General features: G+C 53.3%; 1 protein-coding gene across 1 annotated transcript; it reads right to left on the bottom strand.

Moving 5' to 3' along the window:
- Positions 1-14027: 14027 nt before the first annotated feature.
- HOXB1 (homeobox B1) lies at positions 14028-15673 on the bottom strand (the record flags this gene model as incomplete). The annotated part of the gene is made up of 2 exons (XM_082332138.1): positions 14028-14353; positions 15061-15673. 2 exons carry the CDS (start codon positions 15671-15673, stop codon positions 14028-14030), a joined length of 939 nt encoding a protein of 312 aa, XP_082188264.1.
- Between the last annotated feature and the right edge of the window lie 9469 nt (positions 15674-25142).

The raw sequence follows: 25142 nt of genomic DNA, 5'->3' as shown, positions 1-25142 counted from the left end.
AAAGGGAAATCAATATGATGAGAGAAGCAGGCATGTGTGATTTAAAATAGACCATTTTAAAGTCATTGAGCCTAGTTCTTGCCTTGTCCTTTCTATGTGACCTGCATGTTCTATGTTTTCACAAAGGTGAATGAGGGTTGCACAGGTAAAAATGCTGTCAGAGAGGAAAAGACAGCAGAGATCTGAGTGTATGTGAGTGGGTTTTATTGCTAGAAAGATATCACACGCTCTCCGCTCCATTCTGACCCATATATTGGCTTTGGATAATTGTCCCTTGTACATAGTGCCGCCACCCCTGCCCCATAACAAACAGTGAACTCCCAGTTATTTAAAATAGATGTGTCTGAGGCCAGCACCCTGCTGCGTGGCTGCAAATTCATGCCATACCCTGGACAATATCCCACAGAACAAACCTTCAGTTTAAATTGAGCTTTTCCACCACCATCCGCTCACTGGCTTTCTTATGACAGAGCATAGACAAGAGCAAACATCTTGTCTGAAGCGATGTACAGGATTTACAGTGTCATGAAACTGGAACTGGATCAAACCATGGTTTCTTCTGGTTTGAGACTCTCTCCAGGAGACACAGCACCAGCTGCTGCACTGGAAGGTACAAGAAAGCTCTGCAAATACAATTATCAAATCACCTACCCACAAGGAAACTTTCTCCCTGACACCCATTAGTTAGAGGTTAGTTTATACCCTTCAGCGTGAAGGTTTATAAACTTTACAAAACTCTGTATCTGAACATTTCCTTTCTCTCTCCCTCCTTTTCTGTATTATCAGATATGGATGGTGCTTCTTACTTGGACGGCTTCTAACAGCAATCACTTTAAATGTCCATGTTAAAAAGTTGACCCATATGCTTACCCATTTCCTTTTGAAACCCTAAGCCCCTGAAAAAGCAAGAGACACCTTCTCTTGGGGTTACGCCAGGGTTTAAATCAGCTTCAAGACATGAACAATTTCCCATCATTCTCTCTAGCCTTTTTCCTAGGATGGGTGGGGGAAAAAAAAAAAAAGAAAGAAAACCCCCCTATTTAGTATCTATTGGTCCCTTGAACACAAGAACCACTTGACCCTTTTGCATAAACTCCTGTTAGCCCCTGCCAGCTGGATCCCATGTCCTGCAGCATTCTGTACACCGGGGGGTATCAAGCAAAGCACAGATCATCTGCTGACTGCTGGGCGGCTACTCACCCACCGGAGAGCAGAGTGTGCTTATCAGGATGCTGCACCTCCAGACACCAACAGCACAATGACAGCAGGACCTGCCTGTGAAAAGAGGCCAAGATAAATGATGTATTGCCCTCATCCCTAACAGTGTGGCCCAGACAGAAACCAGGTGGAGGGGAGGAAGCCAGCACCTTCTGTAAACAATCCCCTGTCTCAGCTGAAACAGCTTTAGGCTGAGATGCTGGATTAAGAAAGTGATTCTTGCCCTGGACAGAAAGTTAAAGGGCAGGGGTGATAATGCACTGATGGCCAAAGGTGGCTGGGGAACTTAGCCATTACTCAACAGTGGTTCATTTGACCTGGCAGGAGAACATCTGATATCTAAACAGTCCCACTCATCCTGAAGCACTCAGAAACCTCTACACTAAATATTTGATGCCCTTGTTTGATAATGTTTATTTTGCTTTCTCCCCACCTGTGTGAGGCTAATATGCTGTGAGTGGGGAAAACATGGGGTAGCACATACCAGAGATAAAACACTAACGTGTGATCTTCTTTAAACAGAGATTTATGACACATACCATGAAGCTGACTGGGCACAAAAGTAGGGAATTTACTATAGGGACCAGTTCTGCATTGGTCTAAATGCCATCAGCAGCATGTGATCTCCCAGGTCTTCCCTTTGTAAGAAACTTGTGTAAACCACGACACACTCAGTTGACTCATGATTTGGTACCAGGATTTTGATCCGCCTCATCTGGCTATCAGTTTCTCCACTTCTGCGTGGATGGAAGGGCAGGGGGAAAAGGTGAATTTACGTCAGTCTCATTTCACTGTGTCCGAGATAGTTCTATAGCCTCTCACCCCTCCACTGTAAGTTAAAACAGTGGTGATACAGGCATGGTTTCTGGGTCATCCGCTGAAGACTGTGCTCTCTCCTTGTGTGAGTTTGTAGTTGGTCGGGTGATGCCAACTTACACCAAGAATCAGGGCACCCCAGTTTCCAAGGAGGGGACGCTGCCTAGGTTGTAGCCATCTAAGCTGGTTGTCCAGAAGCTCTTTCCAGTCAGCAGAGATCTGGTCAATACAGTCAGTGAAATCTAAAGAGTGATTCATCTGACCAGACATGACCTTCTCTAGAAAGAGATGGATGATGCCCTGGACTCCACTCTCTGTAGTCGCTATGGTTCCAGTGATGAGAAAGGGAAGCCAGTCCAGACAGAGCTGGTGGTGTTACAAACACCCACATTTAATAAAGTGAGTCCTGCCCTTGCTGTCCGAGGCTGCTAGAGACAACAGCGCAAAGGACAGGTTTGCCACGGGGTTTGTAAGTTGATTAATTCACAAGGCCTTTATGGACCAGTTCCTGGAGACCCTCTCACCCTGCCAGCTCTAAGACCAGTTTGAACAGCAAGGCCTGCGGTCTCCTAAAGTGCTCCAGAATCCTACAAGGCCTACCCAGCATGTAGATGAGAAGTACAGCTTTCTCTTTTGCCTTCCTTTACAAACCAAGCCCCTCCCCTCCAGTTTTTAATATCAAAGCATTTACCACACATAAGGAGAAAATACCGTGTGAGCCGGTTTCTTTCTCTACCTCATTACAAAATATCCTTTGGCCTTTTTAGCTTTCATTTACCTATTTTGGCAGGAAGTCTCAGCCTCTGGGCTGATGCGTTTCCTTTCCAGAGAGTAAGAACTATGGTCTTCTAAGAATTGATGTCGTCTAGTGGTTACTTCTGAGAACCAGAAATCCTGGACTTTCTTTCTGGGTTTGCCCCTGTGCGGGAAACAGAAAGCCACATTCACGTCTTTTGCCTCAATTTCCTTGTTTGTCACAGACGCAGTAAAACCCCTGTTACACAGGTTGCCCTGTTACCATTGGCCAGTAGTTTCACATTCTCAGATGCAGGTTTAAAAACTCTTTATTAAAAGAAAGAGCTGGCTGTCACTTTCTAACAAAAAGTAAATAACAGAGGTGATCAAGATGCCGGTTCTATTGCTCTTGATCTGAGATAAACCCTTTTTTATCTGCTTGGTTATTAGAAGCACACCTTTACTTGTGAAAGTTCAGGTGAAATTGGGATAAAAGCTGGAAAGGATGCGGGCTATAAGTATGTTTAAAATGTTATCTGTTCTTTCTCAAACATGTCTTTCCAGCTCAGGTATTTACATGCTGATAACCTTTTGGTCCCAATGGTGCTAGAGACTTCGTGCCTTGTATTTCAAAACTGATAAGAAATTGAAAGATGTGGAGCCTCCAAAAAGCATTATGAAAAACAATCCTCCTCTTTTCCCCCAGTTCTTTGGGTTATTGTGCTACCTGAAACACTGAATTTCTGGAGATTATTCACTGTAGGAAATCTTTTGCCCCAAAGAACATAGGAAGGAGATATAACTTTGAGGACTGATGGAGAAGAAGAGACATAACTGCTTTTGTTATTCAAAGGTTTGGCCTTTGTTCTCCCTTTGATCTGCCACTCTCGTAGATTCCTTCCTATCAGCAGATCAAGGAGAATTTTTATCTTGCTGGGAGCCTTTGCTTGTGTGCTGTTATTTTTTATTAAAATCCTTTTGCAGTAATATCAGGAGAAGTTTTGCAACCATCTCTGTTTTGTCTTGTAGGAACTGAACAGACAAAAAAACTCCATGTTTTTTGATGTTTTAAATAAGCTAGTGAGTAAATGTCCTTGGAATGCTTCCCCCCACCCCCCTTTTATGCAGTAATGTGGCCACACGATAGAAGAAGATGTAACCAAAAAGTAGAAATTTAGCAATGTTGGACATATCTGAGAATAGGAAAGCAGGGGAAGCTCGTGCTGCTGCTTGACTTTCACCGAGCTGGTAGATACTGAGAATAAACTTTCTCCAATGTTATATAAAATCAGTTCAGCAGATCTAAGGCCAAACAGAAGTGCCGTTTTGCTGTAAAAAAAATAAACAGATAAATAAGCAAAACCCATTGCAAGTGATACTGTCTAGCACAGACTGGAGATCAAGTGAGTTACTGACACTGGATTCCCATTCCTCGAGATCAGGAAGGGAAGGAACCTTGGCAGGGTGAAACTTCCCCTGCCATTCCCCACCTTATGAATAAACACAGGGGCTCATTCTCCCAGGCCCTCTCACTGGCACCTTTCACAAGCTCTCCATTTAGTGAACAAGAACGAGGAAACTACGGGGGAATATGCGGCTCTGAACTTACTGGCAGAAACACCAGCAGTTTCGACTTGATGCTGTTGACCTCTGATCACTGCATTAAGTTTTTATGTTCAAGTAGCTGGTACAAGGCCAATTTTATGAATTGAGTTTTAAACTTGTACAACGTTCTTCAGAAGGAACAAAATTTTGACTGTTAAGCTGTTGAAATGATGCTGATACTGACCTGAAATGCTCTGATCTCGCAGAGACGGAGGCCAAAAGGCACTCAGCTGCTGAGCAGATACTTTGCACACCTCTAATGCATTAGTTTAGTGACATGTATCCTCGTCTTGTGCTTCCACAAATGTTTCTCCTCACGGAGAGATGATGACCACCAAAGACAGCTAATATAATGTGCTTCATCTGGAATACAGTCCAGCACAGCAGGGTACCGAGGCCTTGGCACAGAGACAGTTAAGCAAGCCAGATGAGGTTCCAGTCATACCTTTCATAGCCAAGACTGTGCAATTGATTTATGTCCAGTGCTGATGATGACAGAAAAGTGCAGGCTGGTTAAAACAGGGCTCTTGGTGTATTTCATGTATGACTGGACAAAGCTTAACACAGCAGGTCAAAGACATTGCAAAAATTCAGGTCCTTAATAAATACCCACTTCTGCATCTCACTGGACGGCTACAAAGGGTATAGAATCATAGAATCATAGAATCGTTAAGGTTGGAAAAGACCCTTAAGATCATCGAGCCCAACCGTTAACCCAGCACTGCCAAGTCCGCCACTAAACCATGTCCTCAAGCACCTCGTCTACCCGTCTTTTAAATACCTCCAGGGATGGAGACTCAACCACTTCCCTGGTATCACCCTCACACGCCTGGCACTGCCTGCAAGCTGCAGATTCCTGCCCTCAGGCTCTGTCCACGCTGTGCAGCAGCAGCCAGCTGACCTCAGACCACCTTCATCAGCTGCTCAAATGGACCTGGCTCAAACTGGCCTTGGGGAGCGCTCAGACCACCCTTCCTGCAGGCAAACCTTGCTGCACGCTGGCTTCCCGCCCCAGCCTGCTCAGAGGCAGCTGGGAATCGGTCAACTCGACTGTCGTGTCCTCGGGAACAGTTAAAGGGGCCTGGTCCAGCATACCTGAGGAATGTCACTTCCCTCCCAGCTGCAGGAGTCACAGCAAAGGGCAGAAGCCACCTGAGACAGCCCAGCAACGACGGTACCTCTGATGCCTTTGACTGTAAGGCGCACGAAGCAGAATGCGTCTCCCCTTCACAGCACCTAGAGCCTCACCCTCCTGGGAAATAGCGCACACAGCACAAAGTCTTATCTCAGTCTTTCCCTGCCTTCTTCCCCTTATTATCTTGAGAGAAAACAAAGATTTTGTGTTTGGATTGTATTATTTGTGGGGTTTTTTTGATGGAGCAGCAGAAACAATATTAAATGCACAAAGAATGCCTGCTGATTTTCATGGCACTATCAATTTCCTCTCCAGCGTGGAGGAGAGGCAGGGTATGGGTCAAGGGAAAAAAGATTTACTTTTCCTTGATATGCACAGCCTTGGCAACACAGTTGTGAATGTACTGAATTTGTAATGAGCCATTCAAAAAAAAAGCTCCCCTCGAAGACTTTATAACTTTGTAGGCAACCAGCCTCCATAATCAAGTCTTACAACATAGCTCGCTACTTCATAAATTTGAAATAAATCATAAAAGGGGCATATTAAAATAATTTGTATCAGTAGGGACTGATTTAAAGCCCAGCTCCTCATCCATCAACGAGATGCTTTCATTTGCTAGCATATTCCTCCAAACTGCAGGAAAAGCTTCGCCAAATCCATTAATAATAAAGAGAAGAGAGCCTTCACAGAGCAAATGGACAAAGGGAAAGCGGAGGATGATTCTCATAAACTTCTTTTTCTTTACAAGATCCCCTCTAAAAATAATTATGGGAGACAAATGCTGCCGCGACTTTTGATCTTTTATTGAAGAATAATTTAGGACAATTTTTAATGCACAAAAATAACATTTTTCGCCGTTCAGCTCAGAGGGGGATAATACATTAAAGGGGTGAGTGGCTGGGAAAAAAATTTGGAAGGCAGTAAACCCATCCGCTTCCCTGGGGGAAGTCTGGCGAGGAAATGATTTATCCTTTGGAAACTGCTAAAGAAATGGATATTGGTGATGCGGAGTGGGCAAAGGGGAGGACTTCCACTTTCTTTCCATCGGCTCGGTTAAGCTGCAGTAGATGTTTGCGGGGAAGTGCAAAGACACCGGGGCGGGCAGGGGGAGTGGGGGGCTGCGGAGCTGCATGTCCCAGCACCCGAGGAGACCCCGGCTTCGCCGGGCTCCGCTGCTGGGTCCCCCGCCAACCGCAGCAAAGCCGACAGTAGCTCTAACCTGTCCTGAGGAGCTCTGTGTTTAGAAGCATCGCTCCAAAAACATTCTGTTTGCACAGGCTGGAGTGTTTTATCAAGAAGACTCGGCATCGCCTTTGAAATATGAGAGCCTTAAAAAATCTCCGGCTGCTAGAAGGAGCTATATTTTCTTCACTCTGTCAATCGGCATTTAAATGCGAACTATCTCGAATCCTTCCGTAGGAAACACAATTAAAGTGTCATTAAGAAGCATTTTTCTCGTATCCTTTTCTATAATAACTGAGTTAGGCTCACTGTTTCTGCGCTGTGTGGTGTGCTGAAACACACAGCAAATCCATGGCCATTTGACACGCTAATCGGAGCAAAAGGGATGCAAATTGGGAACTGAATTTCCAGTACTGCTCCTTTGCATGCCCGCAATGCCAATACTTTCAGGTGTGTCACGTTCAGAGTAACTCACAGAGAGAAATATTTTTTAGTAGTACCTAAAAAAATTTAAAATTTCCTTCCTTTCTCCGAGACATATTAAAAATATAACTGAGGTTAAAAGCCACTTTTTTGTTTGAGGAAAAATGTTCTCACCTAAATTACGGAAATTCTTTTGGAAAGGCTTTTTGTTGCTGGCTTTGTTCTTTTAGCTCAGCAAGAACAAGGGACTCTTTGGACTCTTAGCAAAAGTTTAAGAGACTTTGTTTTTAGACGAGAAACAGTTTTACTGTTTTTTTACAGCGCCAGCTTCTCTATTTGAAATAAGCAGCATGTTGTTTTCTTTCTGGTAACGCTGTTCTCTTGCTGTCTTCCCACATGTAGCTCCGTGCCTTGCTGTCTCAAGCAAAAAGATTGTGAAGACATGGACAAAAACCCACTGGGGACTCCAAGCACCCGCCGCTGAACTGGGAGAGGGAAATGCAAAGAAAATTATTCGGGCAGAGTTGAGGAATGAAGGAAGAAATTAAATAAAGACAGACTGAGGTAAGATTTCCATGAAGTAATATTTCCACTGAACTAACTCCCGGGGGAAGGACCAGGACAATCGTGTGAGATTCCCCACCCTCCCCTTTTGGTTTTTTTTTTCCTGCGACCAAAACGCTTGTGTTTTGCCACCTCACCAGGTTGTTTAATCAACAGGGACTGTGATAACCTCCAGAATTTTATAGCCATTAACAAATCTGTTAAATCTCATCGGATTAGCTTTATGGCCACTAAAAGGTAGCTTGCCTTCCTCGTGTCTGATTTTAAGAGATACCTCACACAGGGTTTTTTGGCAATCCTGTGTGAAAGGGCTGCAGACTCACAACACAGACCTCAAATTCCCCTTGTTCTCAGAGATGCTCTGCCAAGGTATTACAAGGGTGCAAATATTCTGCAAGGCTGTAGATCCTCAAACAGAAGCTCTTGCCGTGGGCTCTGGGGACAAACCCTGCCCTCCCTGGAACCCTCTGGCTCTCAGGTAGGAGATCCTACCCCAGGGTCTGACCCCAAACCCTCTGGAAACCCGCACAGGCTTTTTGCCAAGCCCCCAGACAAACAGTGGGTGCCCAAAACAAGTCTCCCCACCTTTACCAGAGACCCAGCGCCCCGGACAAGGGCAGATTTGGCTCCCACCATATCCCTGAGACATCTCAGGTCTCTGGGACCGTCCCCAGCCGACCCTTGTTCCCTCAGTCACCTCACAGGGTCGGCCATGGAGCTGCCCCAGCTATCGAACCTGTTGTTATTTCCTTTGGAGCCGCTTTGGATTCACCTTGTGGTTCTGTCTTCTTTCTTTTTAATGGGAACACGTATGGGTCTTGCAATAACCCCCTTTCCAATATTTCTGTTTTGCACCAAATTTTGGTTTGCTCTTCTGATGAAAGGCTTTCAGAAAAGTCTTTTGTCATTGTTGCTGAGGCAGGTTTACACGTGCTGTTACCTAAAGCCATCTCCCCTGTCATGGCTTCAGGCAGAAACAAATCAGCCTTAATTTCGCTCATTTTAGGTTTTAATCCCTTGCCATCGGATATGCTTTTACATATAAAAATATTGATTTCTGTAATATATAGCATGTAATATATATGTGTGCGGTTGATGATACTTTATATAAACAGATATTTTTTAATATATATACACATATATGTATCTCCCTTTTTCCCCTCTGCTGCAGTTTTTATGGTTGTACTGAGTTTGCAGGATTGTACCTTGTCACACAGGCCCCCTGGGCAGAGTAAACGTCCGTGAACTATCCACCCTCCCGGAAGGGCTGACCTGTGCTCTCTGCACTGAAAAGCAGCTCCTGCCTTTCTTGCTGTGTCCTCCCTGGCCCAGTGCTTTTTCTTTTTTAACCCCAAATAATTTTTCAAAGCAGCCTCCTGGCCGGGAGTGCTGAGTGCTGGCCTTCGCGAGGGCTGGCTGGGATGCAGAGACCCAGGCTTGACCCCATCTCTGGTCCTCAGGCCAAGCTGGGCCCATCTTTGGGTGAATTCATTTCAGGCTGAACTTTGTGTGAACCTGGGCCCGAGGGGAAGGGAACCCGGCAGAGCAAGGCTGACGGAGGCAAGTTCTGAGCAAACCCATCAGCCTGAGTAAATATTGAACAAGTCCATGTGAAGGCTGGGGTTGAAATGGAGCTGTCAGACCAGTGTAAACTGAAAGGATAGGTGAGGCCTCTGAAGAGCAAGGAAACACTTTGTACGTTCACTTCTCCAATTGTTCCTTCCACCCGAGCCCTTTGCCCCGGACCTCATTTCACCTGCCTGAGAGGCTAAAGCAACCCTGAGGCTGACCGGCGCTGAAATATCTGTGTTGGTGGAAGCGAATGGCTGGGGGGCAGAGGGGTGAGCAAGAGGACGGCACCGTGGGGTGGCCCTTTCAGTGTCATGAGCCGGGAGCGTTACAGCTGGGGTCGGACACGAGACAGCAGATCAGAGGTCCCGCACCTTAAATCCAGGTGACCTATGCAGCATCAGTCCTGAAAAATCAATATACTGTATATTTGATACAAATACAAGTGAAATACACGGGCTATAAATCTATGTAATCCAAATAAAGACGTATATGCCCAGCTCCCAGAACTGAGCCCGACCATGCTGCTGAGGGCTGTGGGGCAGGGGAAGTCCCCAGGGATGGGGACGGGCCGTCGGGTGTGCAAGCTCTCGGGCCCCGTGGGGGTCTGAGGGCGGCTGCACTCACCCAGCACTTCCCACGGCTCCAGGTCTTTTGCCTGGTTCTCCAGGGATTTTAGTGACACCTAAAAACGTGTTCATGTCAAAATGTTGAGAAAACTTCGCAGGCATGAAAATCCCTCCTGGTTTACCTGATTTGGGGCGTATCAACCCCCCAGCAATGTTAGTGCATAAGCAGGTGCGTGGGCACCTTCCTGCCTTGGGGCCACTCGCGGAAGGGGGATCAAGCTCTGTTCCAGTTCTGACCCGCTCGCTGTGTGATGAAAACGTCTCACCCTTGTCCTGCTCTGCTTTCGCAGAGAGCTAGGGAAGAGGTGGCCCCTGACTAATTTTTCTGTGTGAAATGAGTTTGGAGAAACCCAGAAGGCTTCCTCCCCTCTTCTCCTCCACTTCAAGGCATCAAAGGCTTTGGGAGCCAGGAAAAGCCCAACCCCACCACAGTACAGTCACTGAGAGGAGGTTTTGTCCCCGGACAGAGACCCCCAGGAAGGCTTCACACCTTCAGTGCAAAGAGGGTCTGGGAGCAGAGTTAATAGCAGCCAGCAAAGTGGAGTTGAAAGTAAGGAAGCCTTCAGGGTATTATTATTATTATTTTTTAATAGAATGTCCTCTTCTGAGATCAAAAGGGCCTCACATTGTGCGAACAAATGCTTTAGGGAGAGGAGAAACATTTCACACCAAGGGGTAAGGAACAGATGGCCCTGGAGTGGCTGCCACGCCGGGCCGGAGCGCCGGGTGTGCGCCCGGGTCTCTGCACCGGGAGCAGAGCCAGAGCAGAGGGGCTCCGGGCGTCCCTTCCCCGTCCCCTCCTCCCCCAGAGGGACCACAGCTCCAACACGGTGACTGCCATTAATAATTCACATGGTTACGTTTCTTTAACTGGGAATTTCCCCTTCCTTTGGGATATTAAAAGAATAAATCTCCATTAAGACGTGGCTTTGTGTGTGAGTGTACAGGGGGACTTGGCTAATTTTCTTGCTCATGAAAAATGCAATACCACGGACAGACACACATGGAGATATGGGAATACACCGGATTATAAATAGTCACGTCGTTGTGTATCATTTATATAAAACAAAGGAGTGTGTGCGGACCTCGTGCTTGTGATAAAGTCCGACTCTGGCGACAGGGCTAAGTGTCGGCAGCACTTGTGCGTGCAGCTCTGCAGAGACTCGGGTCTGCCGCTGTCCGGGCAGTCTGTGCCGACGTACCCTGGTACGGAGCACGCGTTCACGTCCCGTATGGATACGTAGGTACCTGTGTAGGTACTGAAGCAGCGGTGCCCACTCTGCATCTGCTTCTCTGGGCGCGGGGCGGCCACGGGTGTCCCTCACCACCTCACAGGAGCATCTGTTCCCGGCCGAGGGACCCCCAGCCGCGGGTGTCCCGGTGTGGCCTCTCCAGCGGGCTCCTGCTTCACAGCAGCGGGTTTGGGGCTCTTGAGACAAAAGGGAGCGTGAGAAACTTGGAGGGCGAGCGGGGAGGGAAGAGCTCGGCTGCGTGCGGTGCTGGCTGTTAGAGAAACGCGGCCGGGCAGCGAGGGGGCAAAGGCAGCGGGGCGAGGGGCAGCCCGGGGGGGTTACATATGTAAGGGGCATCGGCACCGGCTCTGCCGACTCTTCCGGAGACTCCCTTTGAGTTTCAAATGGGAGCTGGCAGCCTTTGTTGTGCCCGCCGGGCTGACACATCCCTCCCCTCCTTGTCGGCCCGGCGCTGCCCGCCCCGCCCGGGCGCCTGCGGGGCTGCGGGCCCGGCCCGGGCAGGGCGGGCTGCAGAGGCGGAACCGGGGCCGCAAATCGCCTCGGTGGGAACCGCCAGCTGCCTGAAGCGCAGCTCCGTTCGGATGAGACAGCTTAAACCACGCGGGTTCAACAAACCCTTCAATCCCATGGCTTCAACGAATAGGTTAAACCAAGCGGACTCACACCCAACAGGTTATAAAGCCAACCTGGCCGCCTGTGCTTTTTTTTTTCTCTCCAGATGTTTTGCAAACTAGTGGTGTAACAAAAGCCTCTTTTCACCTTTTCCCCCCTCTTTTTTTTTTTTTCCCCCTTATCTCTGAGCTAATTGGACACTCAAAAATCTTTTCCTTCGAGCCAGAGGGGTGTATTAGGTGGGGGAAGATGGTATCGCCGGGGAAGAGCGATGCTCTGTCGCCCAGGGACCTCCGGGGGAGCCGGGCCGGGCCCGCGGCGCTGCGGGGCAGGGAGCCCGGGCCGGCCGCCGCCGCAGCAGGTACTTTGCTCCTTCCTCGCCCCACTCACGCCCCCACCAAAAAGGTTTGCAAATTTGACGAAGGCAGAACAATAGTTTCTCCTGGCAGCCCCTCTGTTTACTTGTTTAGAAATCCCAGAGGCGTTTCGAGGTAAAAAGGTCAGCGCTGTACCCGGGCTCGCCGCCTCCCCCCGCCCCGCCCGGCCCCCCCGGGCCGCGGGCTCCATCCCCCCGCCAACAGGTCTCCTGGGTTACTTATACTGCGGAAAATACCCTTTCAGGTGCCGCCCTGGGGAGCTGGAGGGAGGAAGCTGAAGTGACGCTTCGGATTGGTGTTGAGTCGGATCAGCCTCACGGAACTGTTCCGTATAAACGAGAAATTCCCTTTGCCCCCACCCCGCACCCCGAGTCCGTTCCAGTGAACGTTGCTACTTCAGTAACGCAGATCTGCTTCCGTGCCGGGATGCTTCCACGGAGGATGATGATGATTTTCTGCTCTCATCAGGCCTCGTTGCGCTGTAAAATAACTCCACGCGGGGGGCGCCGCGTCTCCAGCCGCTCCCGTCTGGGCGACTTGCATCCAGCGGCCCCGGGGGGGCGAGCGCCGGGCCCGATCCTGCCGGGGCCAAGGGCGGGGGCGGGCCGCGGGGTACCCGCAGATCGGGAGGTTTCTTTGGGAGCCTTGGCAGCAGCCGGAGACCTTTTCCTTCCTCCTTCTCCCTCCGAGCCCCGGCTCCCCCCGCCCCGCGTCCCGCGTTTCCCTGGACGGGGGCGATTTCCATTTCGTTTGGAATCGAGAGGACTGGCGTGTGGAAAAAGTAAACTTTATTAGACTGAGGTAGTTTCATGTCGAGATACAGAGCACGGGGAAGGGAGTGGAGGGGAAATGGGAGATTCCGATTAAGAAACCGCTAGTTTTTTCTCGATGACGTTTTTCTCTTTAAAATAATCTTTAACAAAAGTTGCCGTGCTTTTCAGTTCGTCCTAGCTTAAAGTTTCTCGTGGGGAAGGGAAACAATTTAGCCGTGGTTCAATAATGTTTTTATCGGACTCCGATAAACCCAAGAGGGTGGGGGGTACAAGGAACCGTGCTACTTCGCTCCAAGACTTCGAGGCCATCGAGCCGTACAATAAATAGCAGCCAATGCATGGGGGGGGGGGAGCCAGGCCCCGCCGCCCCCGCCGCCCCGCTCCCCGCCACCTTCGCACCCCCGCGGCCGCGCCCGCTGCCCGGAGCGCCCCGGGGGCAGCCCCCGCCTCGCCTCCGGTGCTCTGCTGGCACGGCCCTCCCTCCCCGGCACCGGGCGGAGCCGCCGAGCGCCTGGAAACCCTGTAGGGCAGGAATAGTGCAAAATGGTAGCGGAGGAGTTGAGTTGATGTTTAGGGTTTGGTTGGGTCTTTGCAGAGGCCTCCAGCGTCTCGGGAGCCTCGGATCTCGTTCCAAGATATACATACAGTAAATAAAAGGGAAACAAAAAAAATGCCCCAAACTTTTTTACAATCTCGCGGGGAGGAAAAATACATCAAACGTAGCCTTCTCGCGGGCAGAAGTCGTTGTGCACATTTTTCAAGCGGGAGAGAACTAAATTCGTTTTAAAGTTTCTGTGGTTGAAAGTGCAGTTCCTATAGGGGAGGGAGAAGGGAGAGGGAGAAACGTCCCTGAGACAAGCGCCTATTGCTAAGGACACGCGAGGACACGGCTGCTCCCTTGGAGTCCAGGGTTTTACGGAGGGTCTATAAATTAAGAGAGAGAAATGCAAGCGGGAGAACTGGTATCGCAGGTGTGGGCAGGGCCGGAGCCGCGGGGACCGCTCGGAGGGAAGCGTGGCCTCGCTTCCACGCGTGTGCGCGGACGGGGCCGTGCATGTGCGGGTGCGCGGGCGCCTGTCGGGGGCTGCAGGGAGCAGCGGCCCCGGGCCGGGCTCCGGGCCCCGCGGGGAGGCCGTTCAGGAAGAGACGGAGCTGGGGGAGGCCTCAGGTGAGGTGCAGTTGGACTGATCCGAGGCTTCGCCCGCTTCCTTCGCAGACCTGGAGGCAGCGGCCGGGGCCAGACCCTCCTTTTCCCTCTTCTTCTGCTTCATCCGCCTGTTCTGGAACCAGATCTTGACCTGGGTTTCGTTGAGCTCCAGGGTAGCGGCGATCTCCACCCTCCGGGCCCGGGTGAGGTACTTGTTAAAGTGAAACTCCTTCTCCAGCTCCGTCAGCTGCTTGGTGGTGAAGTTGGTGCGGATGGTGTTGGGCTGGCCCAGCAGCCCGTACTCCGAGGCTTTAGCTGTTAACGAGCAAACACCAACAGGGCAGGAGCAGCCCGAGCACCGGGCCGGGGGGGCTGCGGGTGCGGGCTCTCCCCCGCTCCCCTCCCTCCTCTCCTGGGTCCCTCCACCGCCCGGAGCTTCGTGCTCCCTCCCGGCCCCTCGGCTGCCCCTGGCTTCCCGGCCTGGAGGGACAGACCGCCCCGGGCTCTGCGGAGCTGCCGCCCTTCCCTTGCAACCGTTCCCCCCCGGTTCCCTGCGAACTGCCATGAAACTTGAACGTGCGTGGGAAGGAGTGGAAGGGGAGGGCGATGATGGGGGGAGGAGGGAAGATGGTGATTTAAGGAAGATTGTGGAGAAGGAAGTTGAACAATAGGGGAGATGGCAGCCACGGCTGTGGAAGGAGCAGGAAGCCCGGAGCGTTTTCCATTCCCAGCTGGACTTAAATCGCATTGGGCCTGTGGGAAACTGGGCTCAGGGACCCTCCATCAGATGCGTCTGGAAAATCTCTAGCTGGCTTTTCCTCAGCGCTGAGCTGGTGTTTAAAAACACAAACGGAAACCCAAAGCAAACCAAATCCGTGTTCCCCTGGAAGATGAGCCCAGCTACCTGGGGCACAAGCCCCGGGGAAGGCAGCCTGGCCCTGCGGGGCTGGGGGGCTGCCCCCCGCCTCCCTCCCCCCCCGATGGGGCCCATCCTCGCCCGGCGCTGGGCTCCCCAAACTCACCTGTCTTGGGCGGGTTCCTCTTCACTCTCATCCAGTCGAAGGTCTGCGTGGTGCCGGCGTTGGGACAGGGCTCGGAGGGGCAGGCAGGGTCTTTGTCCTCGTTTAGAGAAGGCGAGAGGTTGCTGTAACCGGCGGGCAAGTAGCTGGGCTGCTCCTGCCCGTAAAGGTGGTGTTGCTGGTACGGCCCAGCGGCCGCCACCGCCCCGCAGTAGCTCTCTGCGAGGGAGCCGAGGCTGGATCCCGCGTTGGCCGAGTACCCGGCCGCTTGGAAGTAGGCACCATCCGCGTCCCGCTGGCCGAGGTAGAGCTGGTGGTGCCCGTAGCCGGGGCTGCAGGCCGGGGCTGGGTACCCGGCGGCCGGGGCAGCGCCCGCGAAGGGGCCGGGGCGGCCGGAGGAGGGAGGGTGGTAGCCGGGGCTCTGCTGGGGGAGCTGGGCGGCCCCGGCCCCGCTCCCTCCCGCCCCAAAGCGCCCGTCCCCGTTAAAAGTGTCACTGGCGGGGCTACCTGAGCAAGAGGGGAAGGAAGTGGAGCTTTGCTCTAAATGGTGGTAGGCGCCCGTCCCACGGTTACAAATTGCATACTCTAAGAAGGAGTTCATCCTAGTATTGTCCATCTGCCACTGATGGAGGAGGGTCAGCCTGTTTTGGGGGGGATTCCGCCTGCCCTACAACCTTTAGATAGTATGTCAAAGCTGTAAAACTTCCGTCCATGCCTCGCTGGCCCTCGAACCCCGCAGCCTTCGGCGGGGCCGGGGGGGCCGGGGGAGGCGGCCACGTGCTCCGCCCCCAGCCCAATGAGCGAGGGGCTCCTGAAGTTTGTCACATCTCTGAGCTCATCCATCAAGGCCCTGACATTTGCATGACAAAGGGGTTTCAATCAAACCCTGCCCATCAATCTGATAACAACACGAATACGTCAAAATCTTTCCTCAAAGACTTTAAAAGAGAGGAGGGAGGTGGGGTGCGGGGAGGTGGAGGGGAAGAGGGGCTGGGGGAAGAATTAGAATTATCCCCGACCGTTTTAAGTGCTAAAAAGGCCCCCAAGTTATGCGGTTAGCCAATTCCAGCAGAACTTCCCCTTGCCCCAACTTAAAAGGAAGGTTTTCCCCAAGCCCAGCTCCACGTGAGAAAAAGAAAGACAGAGGGAACAGAGGTAGGGAGGTCTGGCTGCTCCCCCCCCAGCACAAAGGGATGCTCTTTTCTTCATCTCGAAACTTTTCCCTGGAAAGTGGCTTGAACGTGTTTGGCGGTTTCGGGGCTGAGGAGCCTAACAAAAGCTCCTAGGCAAAATACGCTCCGTGTGTTTTAATTTTGCCACACCGGCTTTGTGCCGAGGGCCAGTGTGGGTAAAAGCAATGTAATTCAATCAATATTCTAATGAGGCGATGAAATAAAGTTAGGAAGACAGAATGTCTTTTGTTGGAGAAATACCATGCCCGGCTTAGCAGTTGGAGGAAAGGAACTAAAAATGGTCCATATGCCTCTCTACCTGTCCTTCCATCCATCCACTCGCCCATGCACCCACCTATCTACACGTTTACTACTGAAAACAGGAGAGGCTTTAAGGGCTTTAACCAACGCTGGAACTTTAAGCTCTGCTTTTCCATAGCAAACCTGGTTTAATCTTCCCCAAATCTGTGGTCAGACCGGAGCTTTCCCCTGGCAGGGTCCAGCTGATGAGTAGGTGGAAAGACGCTGACTTCAGGCCGGCCACTCCACTGCTCAGAGAATGGAAACATAGGTAGGCAACATTTATTTACTTGTTAGCAGAAGGGAGACAAGAGCACCCAACAATATGACGCCCACAGTCATTTGTTACTTGTCAGGATATTTACTGGTTATTCAGCCTCTAAGAAGAACCAGGAGGGCTCTTTTTTTTTTTTTTTTTTTCTTCTTCCCCAGGCCAAAAGTTCACTTTGAAAGGCAGAAACACGTCCTTTAGTTGGTAGGTTTGGCTGATGCAACACGTTGGGGTAACATTTGTTAAGAAACTGCAACACAGGCAGCCGTGGCATCAACCTTCCTCCCTCCCTTTAAATCCCCCCGAGAGAAAACGTGGGGTTTAGCCAATTACAGCTCTCGTCCTTCAATAAAAAGAATAAGGAGAAAACTATTTCCAGAGCTGCGTGCCTATTTATTCATTTATTCTGCCGACTTTGCTGATGCTGAGATATTCAAGAAGAAAATCTTTTCGATTACAAATGTTCTCTGAAACTCGCTACCTCCTTTTTTGCATAAAACAACCGAAAGTGATTATAAAGGTTCAAAGCAACTCTCATGTCATTCCCCTTGCAAGAGAAACCGGTTTCTAATTTGATTCCAGGAGTGCTTTTTATATTATGTTGCACTCGCGTTTAAATTGAATGTATTATATTTAAACGATGCTTACAATAGATGATTTATGGGTGTAAAATGAAAAAAGAAAAGGATAGATGTTTATTTCATCCTTGAATCAATTGTTTCGTATTGTCTGATAATTTTCCACCATGATCTCACTCCACTGTCGCATTAAGGGGATGCTTTATGTCATTAAAACGCAGCTGTCTTCGGGAGTTGCAGAATTAGCTCCGAGAGAGCTCGCTGCTGCGGGCTGGGGAGGAAAGTTTTGCCCTACATCTCATCCCAGCGAAGGCTACAGCGAGGTTTAGAGCTGAGGCAGTTCTGGGGTGAAAGCGCAGAGTCTCTTCGGTTGCTGGAAAAGTCGGATAGGACGGGATCCAGACCTTAGCCATGCAAGGCAGCAAGCGTCCCGCCCCGAGCGGGGGTGGCAAGCGGCCCCCGGGCTCCTGGGGGCCACGGCGGCCCCGGCGGCGGGGGAAAGGGAAGGTACCGGTGGGCCGGGTGCGTGAAGGCGAAGGTGGAGCCCAGGAGGGGATGCGCGGAGCTGAGGTCACTTTGGCAAAGGTTTTGTTTGGTTTTTTTTTTGTCCCTGTGCTGAGGTAACTGTCAGATCGCGAAAGATGGGGTGCTGGGGCCGATTGCCCCCGGGAAGGGGCCGCTGCCTTCCCGCTCCTCCCTGCCGCGGGCGCTGCGGGGCCGCCCGCCCCCTCCGCAGCCGGCTCGGGCCCCTCAGTTCTCACCCGCCGGGGGCCAGGCAGCAAAACACCGGGCAGATTTCGGGGTGTGGCGGGACGGGAGGTGCTGGGTTCCCCCCCCTGCCCGGGGCCGGCACCCCCGGGCTCCCCTGGCTGCCCCTTCCCGGAGCTGCCAGGCTGACGGCCCCGGGCTGGGCGAGCGGGCAAGCTGCGCTCCGGCCCACGTTGCCCTTCGGCTCCGGCTCACTGCCTCAAAGTGACACCGTCTTCCCCAAAATGAACGGCTTGTGGCGACTGCGCGGTATTTTCGAAAGCCGCAGGGTCAACGTGCAAGCGGGCACGCTGGGAATCGCTTAGGAATCGCTTTTCCAAATTTCCTTCTTAGCCCCTTGCCCTGGATCCGATATCCAATTAGTGCTGTTGTTATTACTGGGTTTAATGCCCCTTGTGGGAAAGGTGTGAGCCCCAGGTTCGGTACGGACCTTCATAACCTGCAGGTGAAAGAAATATCAGATTATTGCTAACGACCAGCTGCCGTCTGAGCCTAATTCTGTCACTTATACATTTATTCCTTTAAAACCTCCTTTATGGGGAGTGGAGAGAGGCAAGGCGGTCAAAGAAAAGGTGGAGGTGGAGATTCTCAAGTTATCAAAGCTCTGTCTTACACACTCCCCCCAAACAGTTACTTAATTTACGGTTGGACTTGGTGATCTTAAAGGTCTTTTCCAACCTAAATGATTCTATGATTGTATTTATTACTTGATTTTCACTTATGTACTGAGGGAGACAGTAATTATTCCTACCCCCCAAACAACAGACGGCCCCGTTTTGGGGATGCTGCTGTCTTTCACTCAACAGGATTAAAATAAAATATCTGGAGGTGGATGAGGATAGAGGGTGAGCGGGGAACGTTTAACTCTTTGGTTTCTGGAAAAAGAAACCGTGCTGTGCAGGAGCGGGGTCGGCGGGTCCATGGGGGGAGGATGAAATCCCTTCCCCGCCTGCTGCTCCCGAGCCCTTGCACGGCGCGGGGCTGCCGCAGCCCGCAGAGCTCCTGCCCCCTCCCGGGAGCTGGTGCGGGCCTGAAGCCCTTCAGGAGCTGACGCCCCAACCCCCGGCTTCAGCTGAGAGCAGGCAAGGAACGAGGAGGCCAGCAGCGGAATAACACCGATTTTCCGCGGAGCTTCGGTGCCGGGGGACCCCTCATGCCCACCGAAGGCATCCCGTGCCCTTGGCCCCCCAGGCCGCCCCGGGGCAGAGGGACTCGGGGTGACAAATCCCGAGCCCATGGCTGGCTGTCCCGGGCTGGCAGCACACCCGCACCCCCTCACCATTCAATGAGCAAGATGCGGGTTTTGCCCCCCTGGGAAAACCACGCCTTTTGTTCCAGCCCGCTGCAGATATCTTATGAAAATAACCCTTTGCTCCAGAGCAGTTTCTCCCTTTTAGCGGCATAAAGCGGCTCCATGAAACCCGGGGCTGCGGCACCCGAGGGGGAAGAGCGAGGGGAGATTTCCCCCTTCCCTGAGAGATGGTTTGTCTGCTTTGAAACACCTCTCCCGACAGGGAGGATTTGTGGGGTCTGCAGGCGGTGTGTGGGAACACCTCTTGTGCGAAATCTTTACCCGAGACAGACCGGGGAGTTTTCTGTGCTGGCGACACAGAAGGAATGAGGCATTTCCAAAGGCTCCAGAGTGCTCGGAGTCTTCAGATGCTTCGTTTTGGAGTTAAATATAACTCTCTGCGGAGAAAGTTTGTGTCGTGCGTAAGAAATGTCACTTCTGGCTCCCGGCGGGGTGATTTATAAGCCGCGCTGCTGACGCTGGGGCTGCGTGTTTGGCTGCGGACCTCGCAATCACCGAAAAGGACTTGTCCCTAGAAATTGTCAGAGAAATTTATAGCCCCGGCATGTGTCTTGGTTAGATCATAGGCTGCTAAGCTATATTTGGGGCTAAAAAACTGAAGAGGGAAAATAAAATAGTGTATGGAAAAATGTTTCAGAGTTTGGGAGTCCAAAGAAATGCAGAAGGAATCCTTTTGATGAGTTACAAGCACCGGGCTGTCTCCGAGCTGCGGAACAAACACCAGACAATTAAGACAAGATATAACAATTCCTATCTGTCGCTCTGGGGAGCAGGGCAGCCGCTCCCCCCCGACCGGCACCGGCACCGGCTGCGGCGCGGTGTCGTGAGGGTCCCTGGACGGGAGGGCCCGCAGGCGGCCAGCGTCCCCCGGGGGGGTGGGAGCCTTCTGAGCCGGGGAGAGGGACCTGTTCTGTGTCCTCGGTCTCCTCACCAACACTCTGAGTGGAAGATTTGGGTGAGAAATGGCTCTTTCGATATTTTTTCCTTTTCAGGGTGGCACAAACTCCTCAAATCCCGCCTCCTCCTGCGCCAAAGGATCAAATTCCTCCTCCGGTGGCTCTGGGGAACCTGTCCCGTTTCGCATCGGCCGTTTCTATGCGGTCCCCAGGGCAGAGGTGTGTCTGTAAGCCGGGTCGTCTCACTAATGAGGTTCATTTAAGCCTTTCTACTCGGTGAGGGTGGAGAGGAGAGGTCTGTATCTGCCGCCCCTGTGCGCTGCCGTGCTCTTCCTCCCCGGAGCAGACCCTGTGGGCTCCTCACCCCGGCTGAGCCCCGCTCCAGGCGGTCCTCGCCTTCCCCCGGGACAGCTCGGCGGCCCCGAGGGACCCTCGCCCGGGCCCGGCCGGCTCGGGGCTCCGGGCCGGCCTCGGGCAGCTCCAGGGGGGTGCAGGGCCGGGGCTGAACCCGAGGGGTCCCAAACCCTCCGCCTTTCGTTCAGACCCAGCACCTGGCAGGCCCGCCGGGGGCTGCCTCCACCGAGACCCGCCCTTTAATGAGGGCATGAATTTCTTAACACCTTCACCAATGTCGCTGGTATCAGTGGGTCAGCACTATTGATATCAACCAGCGTTAGTTTAAGCGGTATCCTGCTGGGGTTGAGGACTAGATTCACCCGGCCGAACTGCAGCGATTCTTAAGATAGTTTCTGCGAGTCCGACACTGTATTTTCCCCTTCACTGAATATAGAGAGGGGAAAAAAAAAACCGGCAAAGCTGGGATAGGTGCGGGAGGTGCCAGGATGGCGAGGAGAAGGTCCCCTCTGGCAGCTCCTTCCTTTGATGGTGCCGGAGCACCAGGAGCGGGCCTCAAGCTCCGGCCACTGAGGACGGGGGTGCGGGTAAGCGCTGGGAAAGGATGCTACAGCTCAGCTGGCGGGATTTTCCCGGCAGGCCGGGCTCTGGCGGCGGCAGCCCGGGAGGAGGCCCCGGCCGTTCCCCGGCAAAGGTTAACGCTCCTGCCTCGCCCGCCTTCCCTTGGCAGGTTTGCCTCCCCGCGGCTCTGAGGGCTTGGATCAACATCTTCAGGGCTTCGAGTAGCTCTTTAGCAAACACATCCCCAGACTAGATCAGCACAAGATAAATATTACTTTAGCATCCCTACAACACGTGCGAGCGTGTCTCATTTGCATATTTCTAGGTTAATAATCGTGAGGCAATTGCAGTGTTTTGACAACGATCAAGAGCTGAATACGCTTAATATGCTTAATATATGCCCTCCAGTTGCACAGAACAGAAGGGCAGGGTTGCAAATATGCATTCCCCATTTGTTTGACATTTTGAAGAAGGTAAAGAATGGCTGAACTAATGGCGAAATCTTACAGTCATTCAATAATTTAGATTTTATTGAATATTCCCCTTCTTTCCTCCGACATTTCAGTCTTGCTAATTAGGACAAATAAGAAGGGGCCTGCTGTTAGCAAGGATAATAACTGGCGAGGTTCCATTTATTAAGTCACTTTCCGTGGGTGTAGAATTGATCTGTGGCTGTGACTGGCATGCTTTCTAGACCTGCAGCAACTTTGGGAAGTCATTATGATCTGCAGAAGGGCCCTTGTTAGAGATCCGTATTGATAAGGTGTCAGGGTTTGCGTTGGGGGGTTCGTGGAAACCCCTTCCCCGCCCCCGTCCCACCCCGGCGGGGGGAGGCCGCCTCCCCAGCCCCCCGCAAGGGGGGACCCTGCGGGGGACGGTGTCCCCCTTGTCCCCTCCCCTCCGCCTCTGCCTTCCCCTCCTCCCTTCCCCACGGAAAGGGCGTGGGTGTCGGTGGAAATCCGCTGCAAGGTCGGTGTGCAGCGCGATGTATCTGAGGACACGTATTTTTAAGTTGAATAAGAAGCTCCCTTCGGACCGGGCAGGGCCGAGCCGGCCCCGGGGACCGGGCGGGGCTGAGCCTCCCCCGAGGACCGGGCAGGGCTGAGGGGCCCCCGGGACCGGGAAGGGCTGAGGGGCCCCCGGGACCGGGAAGGGCTGAAGGGTCCCCGGGGACTGGGCACGGTTGAGCCGTCCCCGGGGATCGGGCAGGCCTCAGCCGGCCCCGGGGACCGGGCAGGGCCGAGCGGCCCCCGGGGACCGGGCAGGGCCAAGCGGCCCCCGGGCCGGGCAGGGCTGAGCCGTCCCCGGGGACCGAGCAGGGCCGAGCTGTCCCCGGGCCGGGCAGGCCTCAGCCGGCCCCGGGGACCGGACAGGGCCGAGCTGTCCCCGGGCCCGGGCAGGGCCGAGCCGGCCCCGGGGACCGGGCGGGGCTGAGCCTCCCCCGAGGACCGGGCAGGGCTGAGGGGCCCCCGGGACCGGGAAGGGCTGAGGGGCCCCCGGGACCGGGAAGGGCTGAAGGGTCCCCGGGGACTGGGCACGGTTGAGCCGTCCCCGGGGATCGGGCAGGCCTCAGCCGGCCCCGGGGACCGGGCAGGGCCGAGCGGCCCCCGGGGACCGGGCAGGGCCAAGCGGCCCCCGGGCCGGGCAGGGCTGAGCCGTCCCCGGGGACCGAGCAGGGCCGAGCTGTCCCCGGGCCGGGCAGGCCTCAGCCGGCCCCGGGGACCGGACAGGGCCGAGCTGTCCCCGGGCCCGGGCAGGGCCGAGGGGCCCCCGGGAGCGGGCAGGGCCGAGCGGCCCCCGGCGCTGCCGTCCCGGCCCGGGGCTGCCCGGCGGCGCTCGGCGCTCTTGGCGTGGGCCAGCCCCGACCATCTGATTCCCTGCTCCCGCCGTCCCCCAACAAGCCTGTATTCAGGATTGCGAGGGGGAGGAGGCGAGAGGGGAAATATGTAAAGCACTGGAACAAATGGCGCTTTGATAGACAACGTCTGGCAGTGCCAACGCTGCCGCTGAGTATGTTCCAGAAGCTGGAGATATTAAATAAACTTAAAGATAATGAATAGCCTTCTGTGGTACTTGGGCTGCGCCTGGGCGCGCTTTCCCCCCGCGTGGCTCTGGGGCTTCCAGAGCGGAGAGGGACGGGCGGGGGGGGCGAGGGCTCGGGGCGAGGATGCGAAGGCACCGCGGCTGCAGGCAGGGCGAACGGCGCGCTGGGCGCTTCCTTTGCTTTATGGGAAGGTGTTAAGTAATGCTCACTTGCGTCTTGTAATTGCCATCTACTTCGATTTTCCATAGAAACCCACTCCTTCCCGGAGTGAGATGCTAGCAGGTTTGAAACGTCTGCTCGTTTGGTAGGGAAAGAGGCTGGCAATATTATTAAGAATAAAAAGGTAGCCGTAAAATGAACCCCCCTTTGTTACAGCGAGAAGAGATAATCCAGATCTGCGAACAGCAATTTCGAAAACATCTGTCGAGGGCGTTTATTTCATTTTATTTCTTTTTACAGCCCGAAGTAGAAAGCAAGCCCGGCTCCGATGCTCTTAATCCGAAATAAAATCTCGGGCGACCCGAAGGTTCCCGGGCTCCACGCTTTCCCCGGGGGGGGTGACACCACCCGGGCCAGCTCCGGGCACCGAGCAAACCGGACCACGGCCCGGCGGCCCCGGGGGAGCCCCCGAAGGCCGGGCTGGCGGCAGCGCCGCTCGCCATGGCCGCTCCGCTCCCCTCCGCGCCTCCCTGCGCCATTTTAAGGCCGCCTCCGCGGGTTCCCCCCCCCGCCGCCCCCCCGCGCTCGCCTTTCCGCGCTCCTTTCGCACGAACCCCGCTTGAACGCCTCCCAAATTTCTGCCGTGTCTGAGGAAACACCGATGACTTAGCAAAGACGTAATATGATTTATTTTGGGTGTCACCGCGATTGATTCCTGCGCTGACCCCTTTTCATTCATAAGCCTCCCCACCCCCTCGGCCTCCCCCTCCCTCCCTGATATATGAGTTTTGTATTTAAAATTACGCGTTGCGAGAAAGCTTGCGTAAAGGGACCCGCGGGCCGGCACGGAGCGGCACAAATTGCCCTGGAAGGAGATCACGGATTGATAAGGCCGGGAGGGTCCGGTTTGCACTGCTGAAAAAGAGGAGGGGAAAAAAGACAGGCCTCTTTCGGGCTGATCCCCTGCCCCTCTCTCCTCTGTAGCATTTATTTGTTGGCTAAAATGCCGGCACGCACCGCCCTCCCAGGGTGGATTTTTTGCAATTACTCAAAATCCTTCCCTTACGCCTTATTTTTTTGCAGTCCGGGACGTTTAAAGCACCAACAATCGCGATATGGAGGAGCGGCCTGGCGAGGCCGGGCTGGGGGGGGGGGAGGGTGTCCCCCCGCGGGAGCTGCGCGGCCCCGCCGCCCCCCGCGGAATGTGCGGGGGCTGCGCGGAGCGGCCGCGGCCGCGGCGCCTCTCCCAGCGCTGCCTTTGTGTCGCCTTCCCCCCCTTTACCCGGCGGTTCCCTTACGGGGGGGGGGGGGGTTCAGCTCGAAAAATATAACCGCCAGTGGTAAAATTGGAAACAAATGTCCTGCTTTGATTTAGTGAAAAATCAAATCCGAGCTGGAGGCGAATGCAGGCAGAACTGAACACAGCGAAACATCCCGGGCTCCCGAAGCCTCTTGAAATGTTAGTTGGGAGCAATTTCTTTTGTCTGCTCTCTCAATGCACACAAGGGGGTTATTAGGACACCGCCACTGCAGAGCAGGGAAGAGGAAGGCGAACGATTTAGGCCAAAAAATAGCACATTTTCAAATGAAATACGTAGCAACCCACGTTTCTTGGTTTTATAAAGACATTTATTTACTCTATGAAAATAATGTACAATAAATAATTTGCC

The sequence above is a fragment of the Platalea leucorodia genome (genome assembly GCF_965183815.1).
Source record: "Platalea leucorodia genome assembly, chromosome: 22".
NCBI lineage: Eukaryota > Metazoa > Chordata > Aves > Pelecaniformes > Threskiornithidae > Platalea > Platalea leucorodia.
Note: the sequence above shows the minus strand (reverse complement) of the source record. Positions and strands in the feature narration are given on the sequence as shown.